At 41.7% G+C, this 18,573-nt stretch overlaps 1 protein-coding gene across 2 annotated transcripts in view; it reads left to right on the top strand.

Annotated features, from left to right (window-relative positions):
* The first annotated feature begins 7,501 nt into the window (after positions 1–7,501).
* Positions 7,502–18,573, top strand: part of IPPK (inositol-pentakisphosphate 2-kinase) — a 57,709-nt gene continuing 46,637 nt past the window's right edge. For both annotated transcript variants that reach the window (XR_012678562.1, XM_075183021.1), the window contains exon 1: positions 7,502–7,754. Coding sequence is in view for 1 of the 2 variants with exons in the window: in XM_075183021.1 (XP_075039122.1) it covers positions 7,674–7,754 (81 nt within the window). In the remaining variant the exon portion in view is untranslated. The remainder of the gene's footprint in view (positions 7,755–18,573) is intronic.

Genomic DNA, 18,573 nt, shown 5'->3' with positions numbered 1-18,573 from the left:
TGAGATGTTGGGGGGGTGGTACCCTTGGGTCTAGCCAGAACAAAGCATAGAGTGACGTCATGTGTAATATGTCCGCTTCCACATCGACCCATAACTTAGCTAGCATGGGCGAGAACGGTTTGGGTATGGTGCGTAGCTAAATAATATTTGTGTAGGTTGGGGAGACACAGGCCACCACATTTAGAGGGACAGACGTGGGTCATGTTTAATATTTTGTTTTGCATAAAATGTATAAATTTTGTTGGCAAATGGATTGCCATAACTATTATCTTTTATTTATAAAGTGTCAATATATTATGCATGCTCTGTAGATTGAGGGGCCATGGTACAAATAAGTAACAAATAATAACATAAATCAGAACATAAAAATGTCCCTGCCCGAATGAGCTTACAATCTAATAGGTGTGGGGACCACTTGATAGTATAAGATAGCAGAATAACAAATGTAGCTGCAGGTGCGGAAAGGCAGAACAGATAGCAGCCATCAATATTAAAGCAGCCATTGGCGACTGCCTTTTTTGTGCAGCTTCCCATGGTGTGGTATGGTAGGAATGAGGAGAGACAGTGGTATGTGGAGACATGAAAGATGAGCTAGCCATTGTAAAAACTCTTAAGGCAGTCTGCTGCTGGCAATTCATGACCTTTCATCATTTATCTTAACCAAACCTCCGTCCTCTTCTGGTTTTAGAGAAGGCTTTTGTTTTTGTGCCGTTTGTGCTCTCTTGTGGGTAATCTCGAAGTAGCCGTATCTACATTATTTTTCTTGGGGATCTTGCTCACTGCTGGAAACAGAGCCAGGACACTTGTTCCCCAAGTTCATGGATGTTGTAGCGCCAGCTGCTGCCACAGAGTAGGCCACCAGGAGGAACAGCAATGGCAAAAACGCACGTAAATCGGGTATATCTCTTGTTGAATACGGGTCTATGTATGCTCTGCTCTGACAGACAATACACTGCAGGATATGTACAATACATATATAAAATATAAAGTCTGAGTAGAACGCACACAACAAAATGTATTCAATTATTCTCACTTGTTAATAATATACTCATTAATCAAAAAACATTTCAAAAAAGTGTTTTTCCCCATGAAATACATCAGGATGTTACTGTACATAAAATGCATTTTTACAGTTGCTCGATTGCAAACACAAGTTCTAGCATGCATGCGCGACCATCATCATAATCACTAGGCTCCTACACATGACCTGTAGTTGGAAGTGATATGACTGAGAAACAAGTCCTGAGAGATGCCCAAAGCTTGAATCAGATGCTGCTGCATATGCTTGAGCTTGGAGTGCCCTTATTGTACATTGACTATGTGAATGTACCCATTCTCCTACTCGTTACGCCTATAAAATCGTAGTCTGTGTTAAGTGTCCTTTGTGCTCGAAGATGTATTGCATACACTTGCATTCTTTGGTGTATAATTTGTATTTGGACACATGCAGTGCTATTTAATGCAAAACATGGCAAGTAGTTGCGTTTGCATTCCATAATGAATCAGGCCCTCTGGGTCCAGCAGCTGAACTGAGCTGGTCAACAACCACCGACTCACCAGCACGATAATTACCTCTTCCCACTCCTGCTTCCAGGACTTTGCCTCGACTGTTCACCAGCTCTGGAGTGATCTCCCATGCCCTATCAGATTAGCCTCTACTCTCCAAAGCTTCAAGAACGCCCTTAAAACTCACTTCTTTATTTAAGCCTATCAACCCTCCACCCAACTCTGTTGCCTCAGCTATCACCTTCACTCCCCCATTCGGTACCAGTCTATTTTGCTTTTCCGATCAGTGTTCTCTTTCCTTGTGTTTTATTTTTACTATTCCATTACCCTCTGTACCTCTCTGGCCTGCTTCCCTAGTGCTCTCTTCTTGAGCCCAGGCCTACTTCGCATTGTACATTACCATCACTCACATTCACTGTCCCGAAAATAACTTAATCTGCCTTACCAAGTTGTCTGTGTGCAACATGTCTAATCAGCATGTCTGGTCTTTGTATTCTTTAGTTTTTCATGTATTATGTAATATGTTAAGGATTGTTGCTGTCTGTTTATTGTATAAAACTGTAAATGTCTTTTACAGCGCTGCAGATCTTTTGTGGCGCCATATAAATAAAAGATAATAACAATTTCACTAGACCTTTGAAACAACCTGACCTATGTGTGACTACACTCCTCTTCACAGCTCTTGAATTTCAAACTGCCTTCACAATTTTTTCACTGTTTTAGATCTGTGAGAAGATAATTATGTGGGAGTTAGGACCCAGAGCTGATCTAAAGTGAAGCCATCTGCATACAAAACTATTATACACTTTTGAGGCCATGTGTTATAATTTTGTAAGGATGTTAAGATTAGAGATGGGCGGGTCCGGTTCTCCGAGAACCGAACCCACCCGAACTTTGGGTATCCGAGTACCGAGCTGAGCAGCTCGGTACTCTCCCGCCCGTTCCGAATCCAAATCGAGGCCGAACGTCATCATGACGTCGTCGGATCTCGGGGCTCGGTTCTCGCGATACTTCAACTTTATAAATACACGCCTCCACAGCAATCCATCACCAGTTGACAGAGGGAGAGAGCAGGGTGTAGTCATAGGCTGATTAGAGCAGGGACAGAGAATACAATATTGTTCTTGCAATTGCTCTAACCAAAATCGCTAGTGCAGAGAGTTGGATAGAGGTTTATTATTTTTTCTTAATATTTGGCACTCCCCAGCGCTAATTGTGCATAAATATTTCTGGCTGTCAAAAGTCATATCTGTCAGCAGTATCTACTAAATAATTTTTAGCACTCCTCAGTGCTTTTGGGGTGTCCTCCCTAATTGTGCATTAATATTTCTGGCTGTCAAAAGTCATAACTGTCAGCAGTATCTACTAAATAATTTTTAGCACTCCTCAGTGCTTTTGGGGTGTCCTCCCTAATTGTGCATTAATATTTCTGGCTGTCAAAAGTCATATCTGTCAGCAGTATCTACCAAATAATTTTTAGCACTCCCCAGTGGTTTGCGCTCAGAATGGATTCAAAGCAGTCCACATATGATCTGAATGAGCAACCAGGTTCTGTCATCAGTCCTGATGTTAGTGTTCCCAGTACGTCATCTGGCCAAGGCGATGTCAAACAACAGAGTGTTTTCAAATTAGTCCAAAAAACAAAAACCAAAAAAAAATTTACTGTACTGAAGCGAAAAAGAAGTGTAACTGAGCAAAAGTTAAGTGACGATAAAAAAAAAATTGCAAGCATGCCATTCTACACACGCAGTGGCAAAGAGAGAATGAGGCCTTCACCTTTGGCTATTAGTGGCAGATCCCAAAAATTTACCCAGCCTACAATTGGTGCACAACTACTGTTACGCGTCAAAGCCGAGCTGCAAGATAACAGTGAGGCATTACAGGAGAATATTTGCTCTGATTCACAAATGACAACAATCCCTGTGGAGAGTCTATCCAACAGTGGGATGTCTAATCGTGAGCATTCTGCTGATGTGTGCCTTAATAGGCCGAGTGTAGTCGGTGATACCCAAATTGAGGATGCCACTTTGGAATTAGAAGAGGATGAGGGGGAGATTTGTGTAGGCGACGAGGGCGCTAATGATGATGTTGATGATTATGATGCAGACAGATACCAAATTGCCTTTCTCAATTTCTATTTATATTCTAGATTATATAACGGCTGAATAGTTTTCTATTTTACTCCTAGTGGAGAGAGGATCTGATGCAGACAGATACCAAACTGCCTTTGTCCATTTCAATTTATATTGTACAGTATATAACGGCTGAATTTATTAGTATTTTATACAAGTGGAGGGGGGCCTAGAGAGACAGAAACCAAACTGGCTTTCTCCATGTCAATTAATATTGTACAGTCTATAATGGCTGAATTTTTAGTTTTTTTAAAAAAAGTGGAGGGGGGCCTATAGAGACAGAAAGCAAACTGTTTTTTCCATTTCTTTACATATTTAACTATAAGTGTAGGGTGTAATATACATCCAAAGACGATGGCTGCATTGCCAATATGCATAGATGGAGAGGAAGACAATCTGTTTTGTGTGTAGAATAAATGAAGGCCTACCAACGAAGAATTAAACTGTTTTTTTGGATGATTTATTACCTCAACAATTAGATTACTTGTCTCTAAAAACGTTGGAGCACTAAATTGGGTTAATTTAGGCCCAAAAACATGGATTTTCCAAAAAAATAGCAAAACAAAACCAAACAAAACCAAAACCAAAACACGCAATGGCGGTTTTGCAAAACCAAAACACGACGGTAATCCAGATCCAAAACCGAATCCAAAACCAAAACACGGGGGTCAGTGACCATCTCTAGTTATAATACTAATTGTACAATTTGTATACGTTTTCATGTTTTATTTGTTTACATAATATCTAGCAGTAATGTCATTATTATTTATTTATTAAGGTGTCACAGATGCCGTAGTGCCAGATACAGAAGCAAGTAACAAATAGATGAGGTAATACATGTGGGCAGCACAGTGACTTAGTGGTTAGCACTTCTGCCTCACAGCACTGGGGTCATTTCAGTTCAATTCCTGACCATGGCCTTATTTGTGTGGAGTTTGTATGTTCTCCCCACATTTGCGTGGGTTTCCTCCCACAATCCAAAAAACATACTGGTAAGTTAATTGGCTGCTATTAAATTGCCCTTAGTCTCTCTCTGTGTGTATGTTAGGGAATTCAGATTGTAAGCTCCAATTGGGCAGGGACTGATGTGAATGAGTTTTCTGTATAACGCTGCGGAATAAGTGGCGCTATATAAATAAATAGATTATGATATAAGTGGAACAGATGAGTATGAGTAATGATATGGGGACTCACAAAGAGTGCAGCAAAAGATGTGACAGGACCAACAAAGGAGACAGACTTGAGACAATAGGTAGAGAGGACCCTGCCACCATAAGATAAAATGGATGATATTATGGAAAACTGGTTCAGTTAAATTGAGAAAAGGTGGTGATGCCAATTAGATGTTTGTTTACGAGGCTGAACTTAGCTTCTTATTCGGCCAGCTTCTTATTCATGCTTATTTTTAAAGGATTAAATCAAGTTGGATCACTGATTTCACATCAGATTAACACTAAAGGGGGTCCTTATAACTGCAATAGTATTTAGCCTGACCCAACAAGGTTTTGGGCATGAAATCAGGAGGCTAAGTCACCATATTTTATCATTTTGAATAAGTAGCTGCAGTTTTGCAAGGGTTATATGCCGTTGGGCCACCAATTTGACAGTGGGAATCAACACAGGGTGATCAGTTACATCCATTATCATATCAGTTATCATAACACCCAATTGTATGAGAATTGGGTGTTATGATAATGTGAAGTTTCGGTCGCATTGGTCTGTTTTGCCCCTTGATGTTGTATATAGTCTATTTTATTTTGGAAGTGATTTAGGATTTATTTTTGTTGAAATTTTTAATAAAAAAAAATCAACCGTTGCAAAACTACAGCTACTTATTCAAAATAATGAAAATGCTGTATGTGCCCACTTTGCCACCTGATTTCATGCCCAATAACAGTGTTGGGCCAGGCAAAAGACAGGTGTTTTATATGTAACTGACCACCCTGTGTTAATTCGCACTGTCAAATTGGTGGCCCAATGGCATTTAACCCTTGCGAAACTGCAGCTACTTATTCAAAAGGCTCAAAATGCTATCTGTGTCCATTTTTGCTACCTGATTGCATGCCCAAAACAGTGTTGGGGCAGGCAAAATTTTATTGCAGTTTGTATATTTATTGTTAATCTGATGTGAAATCAGTGATCCAACTTTATTTAATCCTTTATCTGAATAAGAATTTGGAGCATGAATAAGAAGCTGGATGAATAAGAAGCTAACTTCAGCCTTGAGGTTTGTTTTCATTTTCTAAAGTACAAAAAAAAAATAACAGCTAGAATCTGACTGTATCCTATTTTGTATTTGCCTATAGAAGAATTTCAAGGTGTTAGGCTAGGTATACACTCGAGGTTTTTCAGCCAATCAGTTGACATACGACCGTTCAGTCAGATATCGCGTTAGTGTGTATACTTGCATGATGAACAACAGTCGTTCCAAAGTGCTGATAATCGTTTCATTTGGTTGGTCGTACTGTTTAATAATCTTTCTAATCACCTTTCAATCATGTAGCGTGTATCAATCTATGACCAATTCCTCGACCAACTGCCGAAAGTTCCTCAAAATGCAACTCCTCTTGTGGCGTGTGTATGTAAATTTATATCTTCACCTCTTCCACATTGTGCGATGTCCGTACGTCAGTCAAATAGCAATTATGTGCTTTCAAAGGAAAAGCAATAGTAGCTGTATACTGTATGTGTCTATAGCAAATTTCTGCTTGCATAGTTAAACACCTTTGTTTATTGAATCTAGAAGAAAGGCAAATAGATGTGAAACACTAAAGATATGTTTTGGATATGTCTGCTTCCATAATTAAACACCTGAATCTGAGTTTGTGGGAGGTTTTTACAAGTGATGTTCTGACCTTTATTTAAATATCTTTGTCATATCGCTGCAAGGAGCCCATATGTCGTATCAGCGTGTACGAAAGCAAAATCTTTTAAGATGACAATATAGCTGTCTAAAATCATTGGCCGGACGGTTGGTCTTACAAAAAATTGTTTAAAACGCGTGTACGCATGAATCACCCGACCGATCGGACCTTCAGTCGTGGGTAACACATCAGTCAGAATATTCTCCAATGTGTACTTAGTCTTAAGCTGGGTACACACTACAGAAATTTAGACTAACTTTTTATGCCGAGCAATTTTACATGCGATCGATGGTCAGATCGCTCGGTCCATGGACTGCATACACACTAGCCTTGTTTAGGACGATAAAGGGAAAAGCGGACGTCCCTTTACCGACTTTTTACAGCCATGTTGTCGTGAGCAATGACTGCAATTTCATACTCACTGTTATGGATCGGTCGGAAGTTTATACACATTACACAACGGAAATTAGATTGGAACGAAAATATTAAACGGTACGACCAACCAAATGAGGCGATAATCGTCCATCTGGGCAGACTTTCGACCATCGTGTCACTGCACACACTGACCCGACTTTTGAGCGAGCGGTCGTATGTCGGCTGTTTTAGCCGATTATTGGACGAAAACAGTGTAGTGTGTACCCAGCTTTAGAAAGGATTCATTGAAGACTTTAAGCAACCTGTGGCACTGCAGCTGTCATGGGACTACACTGTTAGGCTCTGACATGGTTTCGCGGGGCTAGCCCTATATGCTGAGACTTTCCGTTCCACAAATGACAGAGAGCCACATGTTGCATATCCCTCAGAAGTAAAAACCTGTTTTCACCACCAAGTATTTTTTTACGCCACTTTTCAACCATCACAATGGAGGTGACACAATCCTCCAGTTAACAGCTTCATGCCCACAGCCGCTCTGTCGCTTCAGCTCGATGGTCATGAACCAGCGACACCGGCCAATCACAGGGTCTGACCCAGTTAGTGGGCGTGGTAGGGTGGGAGGACCGGCGTGACGTGTAGCTACAGTTTTGTCTGTCTCGCTGCCAGGGTGCACTGCCTCACGCACCGGTCAGGCAGCGAGCACCGGACCCCCGGCCGACCAGCAGGGCTCGTCCCTCTGTCTCAGATCACCGTGGTGGCCGGCGGTAACCCTCCACACCCGGGCTCTGCGCCTGTGATGGAAGCGGAGAAGATGGATGAGAATGAATGGAGTTACCACGGGGAGGGAAACAAAAGCCTGGTGGTGTCTCACTCACAGGTGAGGGGGAGACCGGGGCGGGCATGAAGGCCAGGAGTGGGTTGGTTCCCTGTTGTGTTGTGTGTACTGAGCGTCCGCCGCTCTATCCTGCTCAGTGCATTGCAGAATACACATCTATAATGTGACCCTGTCCACACTGTTTATTCCCTATACCCTGTGTATGATGCAGGTTATGTTCTGTACTACTGTGGGGGTTGTACTGTCATTACACTCTATTCTGGTATGTTGGTGTGGCATTTAGTACAGTCATTATACTCCCTTATGAATGGTTTACTTGGGGGTTGTGTAATTACTATACTATACCCTATTTATTGGAGAGGGGAGGCTCTGTTGTTACACTGTCCCCAGTATACTGTTGGACTTGACTGACATTACCCCTGTGCCCCCTGCTGTATGCTTGGGCTGGGTTGGCATTACCCCTGTGCCCCCTGCTGTATGCTTGGGCTGGGTTGGCATTACCCCTGTGCCCCCTGCTGTATGCTTGGGCTGGGTTGGAATTACCCCTGTGCCCCCTGCTGTATGCTTGGGCTGGGTTGGCATTACCCCTGTGCCCCCTGGTGTATGCTTGGGCTGGGTTGGCATTACCCCTGTGCCCCCTGGTGTATGCTTGGGCTGGGTTGGCATTACCCCTGTGCCCCCTGGTGTATGCTTGGGCTGGGTTGGCATTGCCCTTGTGCCCCCTGGTGTATGCTTGGGCTGGGTTGGCATTGCCCCTGTGCCCCCTGGTGTATGCTTGGGCTGGGTTGGCATTGCCCCTGTGCCCCCTGGTGTATGCTTGGGCTGGGTTGGCATTGACTCTGTGCCCCCTGGTGTATGCTTGGGCTGGGTTGGCATTGACCCTGTGCCCCCTCTTGTAGGCTTGGGCTGGGTTGGCATTGACCCTGTGCCCCCTGGTGTAGGCTTGGGCTGGGTTGGCATTGACCCTGTGCCCCCTGGTGTAGGCTTGGGCTGGGTTGGCATTGACCCTGTGCCCCTGGCGTGCTGTCGGGTTCTTATATATGTAAAGGGTGCTTTTATTACAGTCTACTTGTGGTTTATGAAGGCTGGTGGTACTGTTGACTTTCTGCCCAAGATAGTATAATGACAATCTAGCATCAGAAGTTTTCAGTTTTGGACATCATAGTTTATATGAAATGTGCCATAAAATTCTGCAGTTCCTGAACATTAGGTATAAACAAAACATACAAAAAAAAAATCAAAATTGTACGTAGAAACAGAACAAGGACTTGTAAGATTGATAGAGAATGTGCAGACATGAGACAGAATAGAGAGGACCTTGCTCTTAAGAGCTTACATGTTAGGAGGTTGGAAAATTTGTCAAGCTGCTATGTGTTAAACTTTGTAATTGTAAGAAAGGAAAAGGTGTAACATGAGACAAGTTTGCCATAAATGGTGCAATATTTAAATAAGCTACAATAAAATGAATTGCATCAATGTACCAAGAGTAGTGAAGTGTTCAATCTACGATCCTATATATTCGGCACAGAAAGATATTTACTTGCACGTTTGTTGCATGCACCATGCACCATACACCATGACCATAGTTCACAGTTTTATCCAAAACGGAAATAAATACATGCTGTTAATACTGGCAATATGATATGTAAACTATTAGGTGACTGATGTGTAAAATATTTGGCAATGTGACTCGTTTTTAATGTATGTTTTGGTTAATGTTTTATATCTATCATAAATCAATGTATTGTTTGACTACATTTCATATTTGGTCATCAAAGCTATGGTTATGAAATCGAAAATCTGCGTTGCGCCCAATCTCATGCAATGTATACATAGCACCAGGGAGTATGTATATCATTTTATAGAGGTGTCTGTATGGTAAAGCATGTTCAATAACTGCGCTGAATGCAAGAAGTGAATATTCACATTATCAGAGAAGAAAAGCTTTTCTGTAGATCATATAAGTCTTCTTGCAGACTCCAGCTGGTAATTTTGCTAAAACCTTTAAATCGTTTAACAGTATTGATATAAATCTCATTAAGGATTAGTGAAGATAGGTGCCAGCATTCCCCCAAATAGGTGCATTCAGAAGTAGATTGAAAAACATTTAGTATAACAAAGCAAAGAATATTTATTAACACACGGGATAACATAAAATACCTAAACAGCTTATCAGGAAAAATCCAGATGAGGACTCATAGAACTTATCAGTCTTTTTGGTCTTATTGAAATCCAAATTGCAGCTACTGAAGATCCTGTAACATGATGCACTAGGAAGCAGGTAGCTGGCGTAGTGTTGCCTCAACCATCCTGGATGACAGCAATTTAGAGCTTCTACCTTATATGTTTCTTTTATAACTGGACAACCTGTTTTCAAAAACTTTGTCTTTTTTTTTTTCCTCATCTTATGTTATTAGTGATTTGTTGATCATTTTGGATTATTTGGAGAATGAATGGAACCTTACATTTAGCCACAAAGTAAAAATAATATCTTCATTGATCTCCAATTGAAAATTGAGAGTACAGGAAAGATCATAACCAATACTTTTGTCAAAATCATAGATACTAATAGTCTTCTATCAAGCAGTTGCCATCTTTCCAAATGGAAACATAACATACCCTCTTTGCTATATGTTAGGTGCAAATGTAACAGTGATCATTTATTTGAACAACAAAGGGATGTATGGTCAAGTAATTTAAAAGAAAGAAAAACAAAAATCAAAACGCCTCAATCTAGATTATGCTAAATTAGGAGTTGGTGCTGCAAAGTTTAAACACTAAATTGTGATAGACTTTTACAAAATGAAAGAGATTTACGTTCATTTTGTGTAAATATTGGGATGTTACATCAAGTACTTCCTGAGAGACCTGAGACTGTCTATGGAAAAGTTGTGAATTTTGAAATCCTGAACGGCCTATAGATTTGTGTCAACTAATAACATTTCCAAGTCTACAAACACCAACAATTGGTATACAGGAAACACAGTGAAAGGATGTTTTCATTGTTCATAATGAATGAAGATTAATAGACAATAAAAAAAGTCTGCTACTGAGATCAATCAATTCTAATACTATGTACATGATATTATCTAGCTAATAAAATGTGGCTGTTATATATTATTACATTCACATTCTATTGGGGGGGGAGGGGGGATGCAAAATAGTGCAGTTGATTACTTTTATTCGTGGCTACGAGCAGTCTAAAAATAATAGGAAGCTGTTGCCTCACAGGCTGATGATAGTGGTAGTCTGACCAAAGACCAGCGTATCGAGTGTTTTGAAACGCAGAAGTCTCTAAGTCAGGAATTGCTGTTTCCGAGTCTTTTCATCAGATATCCCAAACGTGTTGTTCATATGGGGCGCGTGTGTTTTTTTTGGGTTTTTTCTTTATCTTGTGTCTATTTGGATTTTTTTCTAAGCCAGATTAAAAGTAAAGTTTTTTGCACTATTTTGTTCCCCCCTTTCCCCTATCTCTAGCATATTATACCCTCTGAGGATGGGACTAACAAGGGGTTCAGTAGGCTGGAATCAATTCTAGTTTTTCTGATAGCAAACCATAGATCTTTATGTATTAGGTGGAGTTGTTGCTCATAGCAACTAATAAGTCAAGTCTAGTCTGTTTTGAACCCATGATGCTGTGAGGCAGCAGTGTGAATGACTTCGCTGCATTATATAGATGGACATATCCTATTTTATTTACAGTTATTCTATACCAAACTACTGGTTATTATAAAGGAAGCATTTTTGTGATACTGCGCTATGCTGAAAGCCAGTCATAATTTTTTTGTTTTTTATAGTGCTTTATTTTGGATGGTCACACAGGCGAATAGAAGGAACAGCACAGTAAAGATATTTGTACAAACATAGGAAAGCACAAATGGTCAGCACAGTGGCCTAGTGGTTAGCACTTCTGCCTTACAGCACTGGGGTCATGAGTTCGATTCCCAACCATGGCCTTATCTGTGTGGAGTTTGTATGTTCTCCCTGTGTTTGCGTGGGTTTCCTCTGGGTGCTCCGGTTTCCTCCCACACTCCATAAAAATATACTGGTAGGTTAATTGGCTGCTATCAAAATTGACACTAGTCTCTGTCTCTCTGTCTGTGTGAGTGTGTTAGGGAATTTAGACTGTAAGCTCCAATGGGGCAGGGACTGATGTGAATGAGTTCTCTGTACAGCGCTGTGGAATTAGTTTAATGTGCATTGTGAAAGATTTTTTTTTTTTAACTGTAAAGAAAGTGGGGTGAGTGGGAGGGCAGTTGGGTTGGAAAGGGGAAGGGGGGTGACCACACAGAAGGGTGGTGTGAGCTTTCGTAGGGTGGAGAATATAGAAGTGGCTCAGAGAAGTAAGGGAGAGTAGTGTAGAAGGAGATCAAGCCAGTAATTTTTATTTATAATATTTAACAGTAGCAGATTGATATATAGCTGTAGTAAATAGTTAACAATGTTCTTATGATATATAATTATGAATGAATTTATGTAGGTCTAATATATTGTTAATAACTATATTCATGGTTATAATTATGTAGTCAGCTATGGATCATACAAGGCAGGACATGAAATATTTTTTTGATGGCCTCAGTTATGTCAGGCAAGGTGTGATGATACCAGAACATTAGAGTAGGAACCCAGAGAGTAGTCCTGGGGGTAAATGTATTAAGCTGAGAGTTTTCCAGTGGGTTTGAAAAGTGTATATGTTGCCTATAGCAACCAATCAGATTCTAGCTATCATTTTGTAGAGTGTACTAAATAAATGATAGCTAGAATCTGATTGGTTTTTTAAAAGCGCAGGAAAACTTTCAGCTTGATACATTTATCCCATGGTATCTATGGGTTCTGAATCACACAGAGAGACAACTGGTTCTTTATTACAAAAGATTAACATCAAATGTAATCAATAGCCAATAACAAATATTGCACTGTAAATCGAACCCCACTCACCACACTTCAAATTACACTCCACAACGTCCCAGTACATTTAATACTTAACCGCTATATAAATAAACTGGTACAATTCCAAGAATGGGACACCAGTTGAGAGTACCACAGCACGAGGGCCAAACGTCAGTGCTTAAGACATTTTAAAAATCTACTGTACTTTGTCCACTATAGAGGTCTATGGCAATTTGTGTTAGGCTAAGCTGTTTGGTTAAGTGGTCCTGAAGCTGTTGCCATGGATACGCAACAATGTTACACCAGTATTGGGAAAATACTAAACTCCGGGCCAAGTTGTTAAGTCCTATACCTTCAATATTATAGGCAGGTCTCCAATAGCACTTGCGGCAATCTCCGACCAAGCTGTAGCAGAGTGGAATGGTGCTGATGCAATTGCCGGAGCAACAAAGCCTTTGGGTCCGTTGGAGCTTTCCAAAGCTGGTGTCCTGGCCAAGCTGCCTCTCTCATAGACCCCGATGCGAAGTTTCGGCCAAGCTGTTGCTGTGATCCTCTTCTTACTTGCTGGTTCCAGTCACTTGGCCAAAGGCTTGATAATGACATGGTAGGGACCTGAACCCCAATCTCCCTGCTCCAACAGGCCCACCAAGTGAGCAGATCCGCAAGTAAGATGGGTAGAGTTGTTGCGTATCGGGAGTCACAATGGAGCTGGTGAGAGACGAATCTCTACAGCAGGCTCAGGGAATCTTTGACCACCCTTTGGTCCCTGCTGCAGGCTCTTTTAAAATGTCCAAATTTCACACTGTGGAAATCCCACCCTGCAGTGGTTGTCCTAGGGCAGCTTGTCTGTGGATTGACCGAGATGCGTATATGGATTGGTGATGTGCAGGGATTAGGGTTCTCCTCTGCTGAGCGAGCTGGTGCCCCACGTCCACAACAGACCAAGGGTGAACAAAAGTCCACATGGTCCATGTCATGTGAATAAGGACAGCAGGATGTAATGTCTTTTGTAATCCATGTTGTCACACAAGTTTATATTTTGGTCTCCCAAAAGCCTATATTTTGTGACTGGATTTGCTTTAAAGGTCAGTGCACACATGACTCTTCACCTAGTAAACTCAGACTTTAAACATAAATTAACTTTAATTAGGTTCGCACAATGGGCCTGATTCATTAAGGAAAGTAAAGCAAAAAAAAAGGAGTAACTTTGCACCCTGGCAAAACCATGTTGCATTGGAGGGGGGTGTAAATTTAAAATTTGATGGAGATTTATTGTTTGGGTAGGGCATATTCCTAGGTCAGCTCTAAATTTCAGTGTGAAAATAAAGCTATTAATTGTGCTACATGAAAAAACAGCTAGTCTTTAACTTATGTGGAAAATAATAAACTAATTTACACCCCTTGCATTGTAACATGGTTTGTCTGGGAGCAAACTTACTCCTTTTTTTTTGCCCTACTTTCCTTTAACAAATCAAGTTCCACATGTTTAAAAACAAAACCCCATTCAAGGTACTACCTCACTTTGGACAGCTAGGCCACTTGCTGCTTACTGTTTAGTGACTAAACACACAAACGATACAGTCCTTGTATTGCTGAGCTCTCTACTGAGTCACTGCAGGGTGTGGTAACACAAATCTTCAATCACGTTTGGTTATATCTGAAACTCCAAAGTACTAACAGATGTCATCCTAGCACCACCTAGATGCAACCGTCACAATAAATAAACATTTATTTGTTTGTTGTGGTAATGTCCTAGGCACAACTATTGTTATTGGCCTGATAACTTCTAACATTAGCCATAACTCAGTGCCCACAATCCTCTCCTGTATTTAATTTCCCATCTCCACCACTTGTTCTTCTCCTCCCCTTGTAATTAATTTCTCTTCCACTGGTCTTCCCTATTTATATGCACAGTGTTCTCCCCAGAACATTTTGCTACCCGGATGGGGACAGTTGTAATACTTTGCAAATGTTGGAGGCTTTATCCACACCTGCCAGTACTGGTCAGACTGGTAGGCACTGGTGTAACACACTGCTGGCTGTACTGCTCACTCATGTTCTAATAGGAGAAACAATGGTTTATTTAATTATAATGGGACTCTGTTGGACGCCAAGAGCCAGATGACAAGTAAAAGCAGCCTGGTGGAGCACCTGGGAGAAAGTTGAAGCGCAAGCTGAAGAAGTGATATCGCATACCAGACTGTGCAATTGATAGGCTGTGAATATTGCTCTGTGCTCTGCTCACAGCCAATCAATGATGCTAAGCAGCATGGTGTGTGATACCAGACACATCTCCTTCCCTGCTGTCTCTTTGTATTAAGACAGAAGTGGCAGTCTACATCAGGCCTGGCCAACCTTTGGCTCCCCAGGTGTTGTGAAACTACAAGCCCCAGAATGCATTGCCAGACTATAGCTGACAGGGCAACACCTGGAGAGGAGGCAGGTTGGTTGGGGGTGGAGGAGAGGAGGCACTGCTCGAGGGAGCGTACAATCTAAGGGTAGGATGGACAGCGACACAAGGTTAGGGGGAGGAAAGGAGGGGGAGCAGGAGTGGGAGGGGGGTGGGTGGGAAACTGGAAGGAGGGCAGTTAAGTGGGGGACTGGAAGGCTTTGAGGAACAGGTGGGTTTTTAAGGCCCGTTTTGAAGCTGGGCAAGTTGGGGGAAGTTCTGATGGAGCGGGGGAGCTGGTTCCAATGGAGGGGGGCGGCACGGGAGAAGTCCTGGATGCGAGTGTGGGAGGAGGTAACCAGAGGGGAAGAGAGGCGACGGTCATTGGCCGAACGCAGAGGGCGAGATGGGGCGTGAATGAAGATGAGGTTGGAGATGTAGGGAGCAGTGGAGTTGGAGAGGGCCTTGAAAGTAAGAGTGAGGAGCTTGAACACGATTCTGTAGGGGATGGGGAGCCAGTGAAGGGATAGGTAGAGGGAAGACAGAAGAGGAGCGGCGAGGAAGGAAAATCAGCCGAGTGCTGCATTGAGTATGGAGCAAAGGGGAGCGAGATGAGAGCGGGGAAGGCCAGTAAGGAGGAGGTTGCAGTAGTCCAAGCGGAAGATAATAAGAGGGTGGACAAGAGCTTTAGTGTCATCTTGGGAGAGGAAGGGCCGAATGCGTGCGATGTTGCGCAGCTGGAAGCGGCAGGATTTAGCGAGAGAGCAAATGTGAGGGGCAAAGGAGAGAGTGGAGTCAAGGATGACACCGAGGCAGCGAAGTTGAGGAACAGGGGACATAGAGGAGTTGAGAACGGTGATAGAAAGGTTGGAAGGGGAGGGCGATAGAGCAGGAGGAAAGACAATAAGTTTGGTTTTAGCGAGATTAAGTTTGAGAAAGCTAGAGGACATCCAGGAGGAGATGGCCGAGAGGCAGGCGGATACCCTGGAGAGGAGGGAGGGAGAGAGATCAGGAGAGGTAGAGTTGGGTGTCATCCGCATAAAGGTGGTATTTGAGACCAAAGGAGCTGATGAGTTCGCCCAGGGAAGAGGTGTAGAGAGAGAACAGTAGGGGTCCGAGAACAGAGTCTTGGGGGGACCCCTTCTGGAAGGGAGGAGGGGGGGGGAGAGAGAACCAGAGGTGGTGACAGAGAAGGAGCGGTCCGCAAGGTAAGAGGTGAACCAGGACAGGACGTAGCCGGAGAGGCCAAAGGATTGAAGGGTGTGGAGCAGGAGCGGGTGGTCAACGGTGTCTAAGGCCGTTGAGAGATCCAAGAGAATGAGAAGGGAGAAGTGGCCCTAGCTTTAGCATAGAGGAGATCGTTGGTAACTATGGCCAGGGCAGTTTCGGTGGAGGGGGCGGAAGCCAGATTGGAGAGGATCAAGCAGGTAGTGTTCAGAGAGGTAGGTGGAGAGGCCGCTGCAGACGAGCCTCTCAAGTATTTTGGAGGCAAAGGGGAGAAGAGAGATGGGGCGATAGTTGGAGAGAGAGAGGTGGGGTCAAGGTTAGGTTTCATAAGAATGGGGGATACAAGAGCGTGTTTGAAGGAGGAGGGGAAGATGCCGGTGGAGAGGGACAGATTGAAGACTGAATGTCCCAAATAATCTATCATCTAAAATGTCATGTTAACTTGTGATTAGCCTTATGTCCCCGTTTTGTTTTTCTTTCTGTATCCTCTCTTTAAGTTCAACAAAAATAATTATTAAAGGAAGGGGGGAAAAAAGAATCTTTACTTTTATTCATACTTCCATTTCTCTTTGTTTTGTGTGTCTTTAATTTTATTTATTGATATATTTTTTTAAATTCTAGTTGTTGGTCACATTTAATATTTGTTTTTTCTTTTGGCTGTTAATCAGTGTCATGCAGCTTTCATATTTAATCAGACCCATTCCTCTGCACAGATCTGGGGTCAGTTGTCCCGGTTAAGGGGAGCCTGCAGCAAATTCTTTGCTAGGAGGAAGAGTTGCTGTGTTGCAAGGACACTGGCATTGGGCCTACCTGTTGCAGTGAGTGCATTAATGCAAAACGGATCCTCTGTTTACCGTGCAATACTACGCTCCATCCGGGGGTACGGTGAAACAAATTCTGCTTTACCTACACCAGATCTGTGCATTTTTTAAATAAAGTTGTTGGTCACCTATTTTAGGAAGGATTTACATGTGATTGTTGTGAGTTTGAAAATAGCATCTGCCCTTACATATTAGTATTTTTTTTTTATTATTAATAATAATAATAATAATAATAATAATAATAATATTATATATATTTTTTTAAATGCACAGCCTTAACACTTTTTTCTCTGTGCTGCCAATATATAGAAGTGAGAGAGATCCCATTTACTTGTACCGCCAATTAAATTTACTTAAATATGAAATCTGCCAGCCTGTCTTTGTTACATACCCTTTGCATGGATTTACTAGAATACAGTAGCACTTGCATTTGAAAGCCATAAGTATTTTTCTGCCATATTAATCAATCTATTTTAACCTGTTTTCTATCAGAGAATGTGAGCAAATCGTGGTCAAATTAAAAAAAAGTATATAAAAAAATGTGACCGTGAATCCTTGCTGTTAGTTAATTTATAGGAAACTTTAATGGGTGCAGCTTGCATTGGTTGTAGAAAAATATAATAATTTGTCCAAGTTCATACAAAGTGATCTGTACTTTCTAACTTAAATTGGAGCTAGAGCATCATAATCTGTTTTGAACCATTTGTCTCTTATATTTTGTGTCATATGCTGTCACTTGTGATCTTATAAAAGCAATAGTCACTGCTCATCAGTATGGAAATGGGTTATTGAGTAATTTAGAGAGTATTTGAAATGGAAAAAATTGAAGACACTGCATATATTCCCATGTGTGGGGTTCTCTCTGTAACATGGTAAATGTTCATGACCCTACCATGAGAAAAAGAAACTGAACAAGTGTGGATTTAGGAAGGATAGCCAGAAGATAGCACCTTTCTGAAAGGTGTAGTGGCAAATTGGGAGACAGGAGGGTATCCTGTCCTGAACAGCTGGAACCATGCCAAATAACCAGTAATTAGCTGATGAGAAAATCTCAGTAGTACCAAGAACTTATATTTGTTTTAAGCCAATACAGGAAATGTGGTAAGAGACCTAGCAGCAAAGTTGATAAGCAGGATGAAGAAACCTATGGGAGTGTTAAGTTTGTTTTTTGGGGTTTTTATAAAAAAGACTGATTTTTAGGGTTTGTGAGTGTTAAAGCCAATTTAATTCACCTTTCAGAAACCGAGGACGGCGTCAGTGCATTACAAAGAAAACAAACAACAACAAAAAAAACACCAGACTTATTATGCAGCTATTTTAATTGAGGAGGAAATGAAATGTTTATACAATGACACAGAAGGTTACAAATGGTATTGTCCAAATTAGTATACAGTCTTAAGAGATGTGGGGATCACTTTATACATAAGGTAGTGTAGTAACCATTGTATTTGCTGTTGGGGGAAGTGTGGTTGGCTATTGTTAGATGCCATTATTTTCAGATAAATAATAAGGTGGTGACTGAAATTTTTGTGCA

Source organism: Mixophyes fleayi, chromosome 8, assembly GCF_038048845.1.
Source record: "Mixophyes fleayi isolate aMixFle1 chromosome 8, aMixFle1.hap1, whole genome shotgun sequence".
NCBI lineage: Eukaryota > Metazoa > Chordata > Amphibia > Anura > Limnodynastidae > Mixophyes > Mixophyes fleayi.
The sequence above is the reverse complement of the archived record's forward strand: the minus strand, read 5'-3'. Positions and strand labels throughout refer to the sequence as shown.